At 32.3% G+C, this 12386-nt stretch overlaps 1 protein-coding gene across 1 annotated transcript in view; it reads right to left on the bottom strand.

The window, feature by feature from the left end:
• Positions 1–339: 339 nt before the first annotated feature.
• LOC118204334 (uncharacterized) overlaps positions 340–12386 on the bottom strand; it is a 613950-nt gene continuing 601903 nt past the window's right edge. The window contains exons 8-9 of the mRNA XM_085818872.1: positions 9252–9399; positions 340–5107 (exon numbers count right to left, since the gene is read on the bottom strand). Coding sequence (XP_085674998.1) covers positions 5034–5107; positions 9252–9399 — 222 coding nt within the window. The 3' untranslated portion in view covers positions 340–5033. The remainder of the gene's footprint in view (positions 5108–9251; positions 9400–12386) is intronic.

Here is a 12386-nt window from a genome sequence, read left to right as displayed (position 1 = left end):
CTATATAATTTAATTCATATCTTTAAAATGCTGTCAGTGTAAAATGATGCAAATATGGTCACTAATGAAATTATTGAATTTCTTTCGCAAAAGCATTTATTTGCTCCCCAACAAGTATACTATACTAACTAGGAGAATAGATGGGAAGGCCTGAAAAATAATGAATCTTCCATTACTTCTGCATAAGCTAGATATTGTTCTCACAAACATTTTTTTAAATTTGCTTCTTCAAGCGTATGGAAATAACTAAATAAAACCCCAAACTGTAAATTAATATATTCTAAATATGAAAAACTTCCGAAAAAATGTTTTTTTTTAATAAAACTCTAGTAAGGTTCATCATATAGCTTTATTGAAATCATTATCACACGAATATGGGAACAATTGTATAAGTTATACATTTACATCAACATTGGAACAACAACTCGTATACTGAAGATAAAAAAACAAATAAAAATTTAATATTTACGTAGGAGGTCTGCTGTGACATATGTTTTACACAAATAATTGCAAGAATAATGTAGGACATCAATTTTCATAAAAGAAAAAATTTTAGAAACGTAAAAATTACATTCCAATTAGATGTCATCCCATTTGAAGTTTGTAACTATAAAAGCTGCACCATTAGAAATTTATTTTAAATTCCACTGCACTGTTTAGTAAATAGTTATATAATTGAGAAAAAAATCCTTGCAAGGTTGTGGTAAAATTATTAATCATAATTAACTTTTCATAAAATTGATCAGTTTATTTCCAAGTTATAGACATCAGAGATGCTAGAAGCACATGCATGCAAAGTATCCTTTAATTAACGACTTTTGGTCATACAAAAAATCCGAAAATCATAAAATAGTTAATTTTATGTTGCGCTGCAACAGAATATCTTTAATACAGCTTGTATGTACAAAGTGTTTGAGCATAGCGGTCACATACTTTCAGGAGAAATAGACTAAACTTTGACGATGGAAAATCACATTGCAAAACATAGTCGGAAACGCTTTGCTGGCGCAGTTCAGACAACACAAAACGCAAGAAGGGATGGACATGTGCAGGGTGAGAAAATATGTTTATCATGCTTAGTTCAATAGAAAGCAAGGAATGAGAACAAAAACAGGCAATAATTGTCATCAACGAAGGTGCTCGTAATTACGACCCCAGATAGAAATGCAGCCTTTACAGTTCTGGCACATAGGAGATCTGCGTTCTGGAAAATACTGGGAGTGCCGCGGGCTTCCCCAGCAGCTACCTCGATGCATGAAACAGGTTCTCAGCACTGTTAACGGGGATTTTGGATACTAGAGTCTTGACGTATCCCCAGAAAAAGTAGTAAATGAGGGTGAGGTCTGGCAATCTTGTTGGCCAATGCAGAGGACCACCTGTGGCAATCTAGTGTTGTGGATACGTTGCATTCAGATTTGAGACGACATCTACCTTGTACAATAGCCAAAGCCGTCGTAACATTTTAGATGTACTAAGCATAATAATTTTCTCCCTCTGTTCTTGTTCTTTCTTTCTTATATTTTGTGTCGTTACTACCGCGCCAGGAGTGTGCTTCCGACCATGAAATTGCTGTGTAATTTTCTATTGTCAGGGTGCACTCTATCTTCTTTGAAAGTTTGTAACCAATGTGCTATACATATAGTTTTTATTTCTATTACCAATTTATTATTTTTCCAGTTTATTCGACTAATGAATTCTTATATTAATTGAAATTATATTTAGCCACAATGTTTACCTTTTATCCAAGGTTGCAATTTTTGATATTATTAGCGAATTGCCTTGTTTTTATTCCAATTTAATTTTAATTGTGGATGCTTTATGTTTAATTTATATATATCTTACTAAGAGCAGAAAAGCTATCTGAAATATAACTGGATCATTCATTTTTATTAGCCCTCGTTTAATATGGCCTTTGACTGTCTTCCTTCTCTAAACACTTGAGGTTGCAGATGTCAAAATTTTCCTATGTCGGTCTGGAGTATATTGTATTTGATTTCGACGATTCAACAGTTAATCTAGAAAACTGCGATTTGCGTATTTGGAATGTAATTATCAAATGTAAAATACGTGTTTCGAGCATTCTGTCTGAATACACTTCATAGTTATTATAAGTGATTTCTAATAAAATATAGCTATTTGATAAATTAAAACAAGAAAAGCAGTTCAATAATGTTTAAAAGAAAGAGAGAGGGAGAAAATTATAACATTTTTAATGTACCAGAGACTATGCGTACTCAGAAATTCAAAACACAAAATATGATAATTGTTCCCTATTTAATAGATTCTGTTGAAAATTAGGCATAATAGTCAATATAGAAAGCCTGAGAACTGCTCATAATCACTCGTAAACGAAATCCTAGAAATTTTATCAAACTAATCAATTTTATTTGGAAATTAAAACAGTTCCCTAGAAAAATAGCCAAACTCCAGTAAAATTCGTGACATTTATTAAAATTATTGGCGATATTGATCACTATCTATTCTGGTCATAAATAATCAACGATTATGTACGATCTCAGGATTAATCAATCTTATTATGACATACAGCTCGTTCGTAAAAGGCTTTATATCGCCTTTCGTTTCCTAGTTGTTGGACAAAGACATGCATTTACGATAATGAAAATGCTTTGAACAGAATAACTGTGATACTATATTTTAAAATTTAGAAAACTATTTATAAAAATTTCGAATTCTAAATTATCGTGCAGTCTTTTGGTCTATATGTTACATTTAAAAACTGTACTTATTCCAAAATAAAAAACATAAAAAGGATGATTTCTGTTTTACAAAATTTGATCTGTATATTTGATTTCAAAGTTTAAAAACGTTTTTAAAGCTTTTTCGAGGCTAGAAGCCGTTATTTTGGGTCTTTATTGGAAAGTCGATTAAAAATATGTTAGATTTCGATGTTCAATTTTTCCCGTTACTGGCAAAAAGTGATATTCTTTTGTGAGTTACTAGAATATTCACCAATTTTTAATTTTGTTACATTTGATATAACGAAAACATTTTCACTCGAATTAGAACTGTAATGCTCATTAATTTCTAATTTTCGTACCCTTGATATGATGAAAGCGGTTTGACAGAAATATTTCTTTCGTACATTTGATGTGATGGAAACATTTTCACTCGAATTAGAAATGTAATGCTAATTAATGTATAATTTTCTTACACTTGATATGATGAAAACGGTTTGACAGAAATATTCCTTTCGTACATTTGATGTGATGGCAACATTTTCACGCGAATTAGAATGAAGTTCATTAATTTATAATTTTATTACATTTGAAATGACGAAAACATTTTCAAGCATGTTAGAATATAAACATTCATTAATATATAAATTTGTTACATTTGATACTACGGAAGCATTTTCACGCAAAATAGAATGTGATATTCTTTAATTTATAATTTTGTTACATTTCATATGAAAAAGGCATTTTCACGCAAATAATTATACGCATTACATACATTAATGTATACGTATTAAACATATATTAATGCAATTTCATACGCACTTTTTATTATATAGTATAATATAATAGTCTTCAAAAACAATCATTGGGTTAGAAACATTTTTCATTTATAATTTAGACAAATAATTTTGCGATTTGTCTATTTGTCACTACCGGAGCCTGATACTATGTACCAAGGCCAACATTTCTAAGATTCCGTGATTAAGACTTCCTTTTTAGAAAAAATATATTGATAAAACCATTTTTGATAGTCTGCATACAGTCTTCCTAGAAATCTTCATTTCATATATTAGCAAACTATACATTACTCCAACCTGGTATTACATTTTTAATCACGAACAAATTTAAATACTTCCCTCTATAATTTGTTTACAACCCCGAAATTTTAAAATTATCATCTAAATTTTTAAAATTAAATAAAGTGATTAGTTTCGGTCGTATAGGAATTAATCTTATTGTGTTTTAGTTTTTAGAAAACGTATAAACATTTACTAAACATTACATGTACAAGGCGATCATATGAAAAGTTCGATTGCATAAGTATTACAAAACTTAAGATGAATATTTTCCATATTTAAAACACTATTATAGATAGAAATACATGCATAAGATCAACAGCTGAGAAAATAATGACCATATAAAAACTTCTTATAGAAAATATTACGTAAGGTTTGCTCAGTATAGTCTAATCGCAGCATGTTTTATATAGTTTTATTGATTTTTTGTTTTTCTGCTTTCTTCTGACAACTTTCATAGTTAAATAACATTAATAATGAATAAACGATCCTATATAATTGCACAGATTAAGAAATATTGGAAGTACAAAATGTAATGCTCACACTCAATGAATTTGAATCAAATCAGGAATATAAGCTCTCAAATAAGAATTTGACGAGTTGTAAGCAATGCTTTTATGTCATTCAAAATATTTCAGCAAAATATTTTAAATTAAAATTTTAACATTTAATGGATTGATTATGAAGCCTAAATATCAGAGATATAGGCTGTACAATAAAATCAAAATACTTCCAGACATTAATGCAATACCTAAAAATTGAAAATGTTGATAAGAAATCCTTTTTGCAGTATTACGTGAAAATGTTATCTTAAAATTATGAAGTTAATAAAATTAAAACTTCATAAAACTTCAGAAATGCTTCATAAAACTTATTAGTTTATCGATAAACTAATAAGTTTTATGAAGTCAATAAATATTAAAGTTACCTTTTTACGATAACTGGGAAATTGAAATAATGTACCAGTTTAATATTTCTTTACATGAAAAATGTAGCTATATTCGTTTCACAAATTTTATCTGTAATACATTTTCAGACAGATTTTCAAGAAATGTTTTCACAAGAAACATATGCAGGAAAAAATTATTTAGCACATTATATATAACAATAACACTTTAATCAGGGTAATTGTTTCATTAATAATAGATAGTAGGGCCTTCTGCACACATGGAAATGCTTTCACTAAAGAAAGACATAAAACACGGCTGTGTATGTAAGCTCATTATAAATCTTCTTTTTCTTCTTAATGGCCGAAGAATTTTTAAACAAATGGCTGAGTTTCTTCTTTAGGAACTTCTCCTTCATTATTAAGACTCACATCAAAGATTCTTCCGCCTGCCAAAATTATTACAACATTAAAAATTAACAGCATAAAAATTTTAAGTTAAAGACAGAAAACAGAATTATTTTAGTGAGTCCATATAGTATATGCCATGTCCCATGGTTTGAATGGGAATAATAAAAGGAGAAAGCACAATTACAGAAAGCACCTTGTTTTTTAACTTAGAAATTTAATTGATCAACAATTTGTTGCTCATTTACTGTCAACACATTGTTGCTCATTTACTGTCAACACTTAGTGTTCCAGAGTCGGGCAGAGAGGTAAATTTAAATAAATTAAAACGATTAAAACTGAACCAAAGAAAAACGACCTTGCTTGTCGAAGCTATTCGTCACGCGACCGCTGATATATGGGTAATCGGCGATCAATCCATTTGTTCTCAACGATTGGCAGGGCACTAAATTTTGAAAAATTGTCAGTATTAAATTAAAGTGCAAGGTACCGGTGATGCCAGTTTCATGATTATCGGTAATTTACGCGTAGAGTCACCGATGTTGATCAGTAAAATGCTTTTTGCATAGGCAAAACTTGTCAAAGAATGTATGTATGAATACATAAAAGTATAATATAATATAATGTAACCCATCACCACAAAAATTCCAAAACGGCTCCATAATGATATTTTAAACGTTTAAAACAGATCACAGTCTAACATCATCATCTAAGAATCTATTTTATATGACTTTTATATTTTTCTGAGGCGACGATTTCTTTCTTTATTTTAGTTCATAATTTTAGTTCACATGAACCATTACAGAGATTCCAAATAATTAACTAACAAAGGTAAGGTAACTAACAAGGTAAGACAACAAATAAAAGTATCAATTATAAATATATAGCTTTTAAACACTACATAATTAAACAGCGAATATGCTTTCATACCAGTAAGAACCTCAATTTCGTTAGAAAGCATTGAAAAGAAAAATAGACATTTATCTGGTTTCTCTTGGCTAGACATAGAGATTGCTTGTCAGAACCAGAAATATTTGACAAACTGTATCATACTTTGAGCTTTGGCTGGCATGTTAGTAGTGGTCCTTTTCATTTTAAGGATCGCAGAAGAATATGAAATAAAATAATTAATAAGGAATGAACAAATTAGACACCATTGCAACGACTGGTGTGCAGTGCGGATTGAGCTAGCTTTTGGCACTAATATAAGTAAAAATAAGCTGGATTACAAAATGATGCAATGACAATGCAATGAATAACAATATATGTCCTTTTCGAAGAAAAGCACTTATTATTCAGTACTTCAATATATTTCTGAATTTTATCGCATCCACCAACTATTTTGTATCTAATTCAGCAAAAAATTAATTTTATAAAACGAGTAAATAAATGCTAATTCGAATTATATAAGATCATTTCCTCAGATTAGCTTCAGAAAGATTAGAAGTTGGAATCCATTATTCGCCAGTCCAAACATATAAATACAGACAAAGAATATACGAAAATAATCCTAATAAAAATATTTCTAATCTTATAAAAATAGTTCTGGAAGCAAATGTATATTATATGCTTAATTATCTGTCTCCGTCTCTTTTATTTATAATTTTATTCTAGTTCTAGATGAACTTCGTCCTAAATGTGAACAAAGATTTCATCAATATGTAATTAAAACATTTTTTAGAGGTGTCATTCTGACATTGTTGACGTAAGTGCAACCACAAATCAGCTTATAGTACGTAAGATACCAGGAAGGCTAGAAACGGATGCACACAAAATTAAACAGACCTTAATCAGACAAATTAGACAAAAATCTTAACAGACGGTCTCTCTCAGATAAGAACTCCACAAAATACATCCCTCAAGAATTCCAAGTCCCACCCACTACCATAAATTACTTCACCCAAGTCTTACCGACTGATATTATTCAAAGCCCCTTCTGCCGCTAAGAATTTTCGGACACCCTACACTTCTGAGTCAGACACGAAGAGAACACTTTGCCAACTCCCCCACTAGAAAGAATGTAAGTTACTTAATACCTTTCTGGCCTTTATATCTTCATGTACATTCACTGATCTTATTTATATTATTTTCTATATTATTTTTATATTATTTTTATGTTTTCTTTGATTTGTTTTTAGAAAGTTTGCATTACTTACCTTTTTTATAATCTTCTATGTTTATTTCAACTTTACTTTGAATTCGATTTCATAATGACAATTTCTAATGTTTAATTTCTACAAATAATATAGTACTCAAATACATAAAGATGATAGTGTCGGGGACGGTTACTCGAGTTTTACAGGATTTCTATACAGTAATTGATTTTTACTCCAAATTGAATTGACTAAAATGCTTCATGAGAATAAGTTCTTTGAGTAGCAACTATTCGCGGAAATATTTGGCCTGACTAGAATTGCCGGTTTGGCTTTAACTTATAACTCGAGTAAAGACGAAACACTTTCATATTTACGTATTTTTATCAATTATTGTTCATTGAACGGGATTTGTTTGTTCCCCTTGAAAAGTCAACTAATTTCCGATCAATGACAATAATTACATGTTTTAATTTTTCCTTTTACAATTGAAATATTATTCTTCGTGATGATTTAACTCCAGTCCCCGTTAAAACATTATTAAGATTTTGCTTTCAAATTACTTCAAAGCATCTTTCAAAATATAACTTACCAGTATGTATTTTAAAATAATTCTACTTTAATTAAACTTAGGAGATAATATAATCAATTAATCAATACTGTTTAGGAAATAAATTATGTATACATATATTTATATATGTGTGTGTGTGTACACACATACAGAAGAGGTTGGGATATGCAAATGATTAGTAACTATTTCAGAGCATTTGGACGATGCGGGAGAAGAACTACATCTGAAGCACTGCATTAAAGAAAAGCTGTGCAGTGGATTTCTCATTCAGTAAACGCTTTGTAAGATCGGAGTCGCTTAGAATATTGTGTTATGCCTCGAATAATAAGAAGGAATGATTACCAGCAAGTGACAGAATTCGATAGAGGTAGGATCGTTACCTATCGAAAGTGCGCATTATCATTCCGTGATATCGCCCATCTTACTGGTCGACCCTATTTTATGAGGTTAGCCCTGCAAAAACGTGCAACCACATCAAGGACCATTAGTCAGGAAATGGGCATGTTTGCAGCCCACCCAGTATCCGCTCGTGCGGTGAGTCGACGTTTGTAGCAGCGTGAACTATCAGCACGGCAACCATTACTTTGGCATTTCTTGACAATGCAGTATAGAGAGAGGCGGCAACTTTGGTGAGATGAATGTCAAAGCTGGATACAGGAGTGGCACAATGTTGTCTTTTCAGACGGGTCCCGGTTCTACCTGCATGGCCGTATAAGGGTCTGGAGGCTCCGAGGAGACTGCACGTCACCTGCTTGCATTCGATATCGGCATAGGGCTCTGCACCTGGTGTGATGAATTGATGCATTCTGGTAATTTTTATTTCTCGAGTTTTCTGGAAAGTAAAAGCAATTACTAGATATCTTTGTTAAATGCGCGTGCTCCTGTACTTTTACTCTTTCGGCGCAGCTTTCTCTTAAAATTTGTCGCGCGCAGCATTGCACTAGAAAATGAAACAATTTAATACCAATTCTACTAAAAATAGCAAACTAATTAATTTAACTCTTGTTTATTATTGAAACAAGTCATTAATATTTATCAGTTTTTTTTTCTTCGTGCATACTAGAAAGTTCCGTTAGATTGTCTTTCATGAAAGCATCCATCTCCTTAGGCCCTTGTATATTTTGCCGTATTCAAACAAACGAACGAGCCAATTTCAATGTTTCAATAGAGTTTTAACTTCAAGAGAAATGTTCCATATATTTTGAACTCAGCAGCATAAATGTACTTAAGTTTATGTGTGCTTTATTGTATTACAAGTAAACACTGAAAGTTATTTTTCGCTTATTTTAAAGATTATTTTCATAATAAACAGCCTAATAAACGGAAAAATAAAATAATACAAAGTATATGATATATTAATAAATACGAAAAGAAACAAAGAATTAAATATCTTCGGTTTGACATAGTCGTTGCTGCTCGGGATTATTTTAAGTAAATGACCTGAGAGATATGCTACGTTTGTCAATTTAATTTATTATCTTGCTATGTGTATGAAAGGAGTATGATATTAAAAACATATACCATTTTCAGAAATAGCTACATAGACAGCATTTTCGATTCCATTTGGTGAGTTTCTATTCGTTTCCCCAGCAGTACTTATCTGCTCCGCAATCGGTTCTTTTTCTTTTCCATTAATAATCACTTCCACATTTTGAAACGTAGAAGAATACTGTAATAAAATAGAAAGATAAAATAGAAAGCAAGGAGAAAACCTTTCACCAGTGTAAAATTTGAAAACAAAAATATAAATTTTTCCGCTGAGCTATAATAAAAGAAACCTCATTAAAATTATTAAAATCGCCTGATTAAAAATTATATTTAACTACCTAATTCATTATTACTCGACTTTTTATTAGTGTTAGTAAAAATATGAATGTTATTTATATGCATTACAAGAGCTAATGGTTGGTAAGATAATTCTTATTTTTGATTTTTAGATGTTATCAATAAAAGCAAAAATATTAATTATTAATTGAAGAAATGAATTTGCTCTAAAATTATGTATAATATGAACGATATTTAAATCTGGACTAACAAGAATTTCCCCTTCCTTTAGTATACAGATGTAGTATATATAGATATATAGATAGATTTAAAAATGTAGATATATATCTGGATATGCAGAGGTTGGATAAATGTATGGAAACGTCCTGTGAAATGCGTTTTTGAATAAAAATGTTTATTCTTGCAAAAGCTGTCCGTGACGCTGGTGTGTTTCCTCACTAATGCCACCTGTACAACATTCTTAATACGTTGCAAGTGTCATTCGTTATCGAGAGACAATTCTGTGCAGTTGTGAGTGCATCATGTCGGAGCCATGAATTCGAAAGTTTGAAAATTGTTGGGGCTCGTATGGCGGGTGCTTCCATAACCAAGGTAGCTGAAGTGTTTGAAGTTTCAAAAGGCACAGTATCTAAGATTTGTAACTCATATATGAAAACCGGAAAAGAGGCATCCGCTAAATCACAGCGTGGATGAAAATGTGTGTGGAGTGAACATGACAGACGATCATTGAAGAAGAGTGTAATAAAAAAATGAGAGGACTACAGTCACAAAAAAGACTGCTGAACTGAATGTCGCACTTGTAAACCCTCTCAGCACCAAAACAAAACGAAGGGTGCTCCACAAGCAGGCTATTTTTGGGAAGGCTGTAATTCACAAGCCACTCATCAGTGATCGAAATGTCTGTAAGAGGAGAAATTGGTGCGAAAGTCATAAAACCTGGATTTTAGCGCAATGGACGACTGTAATGTGGTCAGATGAGTCTTGTTTTACACTTTTCCGACTTCTTTTCGAGTTTACATCTGGCAAACGTAGTCCCAAGTGTGTGATTAAAACTGTTTGCTGCCAAGAGTGAAACATGGCGGGGGTTCGGTCATGATTTGGGCTGATATATTGTAGTATTCCACGAGACCCGTCATTAACGTGCAAGGTCACATTATGGCAAGGATTATGTGACCATTTTGGCTGATCACGTCTATCCCAAAGTACAGATTTTGTTCCCTAATAGTGATATCGAATTTCAAGACGACAGAGAACCTGTTCATTCAGCTAGCTTCCTCCAGGACTGGTTTTTCTGAGCATAAAGTTTATCGTCACCATATACTTTGGCTCCCACAGTCACCAGATATCAATATTATTGAGCCTTGGCTATTTTGGAGGGAAATCCGCGTGAGATTTATCCACCGACATCATTGTTAACTGAACTTGCCAACTTTGAAATCGTTGTGTTTCATTATCAAAAACTCATAAATGCTTTACAAAATATGAAATCGATAATAAAACGAATTTCAAATTTGGGTTTCCACATGCCCATTTTCGCAGTGGCCGACGTCATTCAAAATTCGATGGCGCTATGTACCGTTGTTTTATCACAATGCAAAAAATATACATACATTATGCAGATATTTCATTATTTAATTTCTTCAAATATAATGCAGGACTCTAACATTTGGTGGCAACAGTTGAAAGGTGAAACGAACATTTATAGTGAACCGACGCAAAATCGCAAAATGAAAACAATAGTCCTTCAGGGACAAAGCCCCTTTGGACTAAAAATTTATTCACAAAACAATAAACATTCAAAACACTGAACCTTAACCACAAATACTTTTATGAATGCATCAGAGAAACTTATTGCTAGAATTTATTTAACTGGCTATTATTAATAGTATAGTTATTAAATGAAGTCTAACACTCTACACACACAAAAAGTCTCAGTTCTATATTTCTTACGTTACTGGGCCAATTGACGAAATTTAACTTGCGTTTTCCCTGTCTCGAAAGCGCGACATAGGATATATTGGGTCATATAAAAAGTTTCCGCGTTTTTTTTTGCCACTAGATGACGTTGATGCCTATATATCCGGCAACACTCATCCGATTGTCTCAAACGAACATGTACTTGGAAGATTACATTCAGCTTCCAATGTTTGTGAAAATAGTTTCCTAATTCGTTGCTTGTGTAAAAAGTTATATTGATTTGGAAATGCCTGAAATATCTGAAGCCTTATGTGATGTTTTTTTACTACAAAAAAGGTAAAAAGGCTGGAAAAATATACCGAAAAATTTGTGAAGTGTATGGTGAGAATGCTGTGAGTGAATGAAGGACCCAGGAGTGGTTTGCTGGATTCTGTTCCAGAAATTTCGATATTGAAGATGCACCTCGCTCTGGTCGGCCAGTCACTGAAAAAGACAATGACATTTTCCAACTGGTGAAGCAAGACCGGCACGCAAGCTGTCAGCAAATAGGATAGGCACTAAATATCAACCAGATGACAGTTTGGAATCATTTGAAAAGAGCAGGTTACAAAAAGAAGCTCAATGTTTGGGCACATAAATTGCAACTTGGCGAAATCATGAATTCGGTCATGAACTGTGCACAACTCGAGCGTTTGAACGAAGCAATACAGAAAGAGCGACCAGAATTGGCCAAAAGAAAGTGAGCTGTGTTTCATCATGACAATGCGCGGGCACACACATCTTTGATGACTCGGAACAAATTGACGGAACTTGGTTGAAAAGTTTTGATGCATCCTCCATATAACCTCCTCCGAACCTTGCACTCTCCGAACCTTTGATGCATCCTCCGAACCTTGCACCGTCTGACTACCATTTTCTTCGGTCTCGGGAAAACTCCCTTGACGGTAAAAAATT

Source organism: Stegodyphus dumicola, chromosome 6 (genome assembly GCF_044657685.1).
Source record: "Stegodyphus dumicola isolate Sdum_Otavi_A_Nest chromosome 6, ASM4465768v1".
NCBI lineage: Eukaryota > Metazoa > Arthropoda > Arachnida > Araneae > Eresidae > Stegodyphus > Stegodyphus dumicola.
This window is presented reverse-complemented; position numbering and strand designations above follow the sequence as displayed.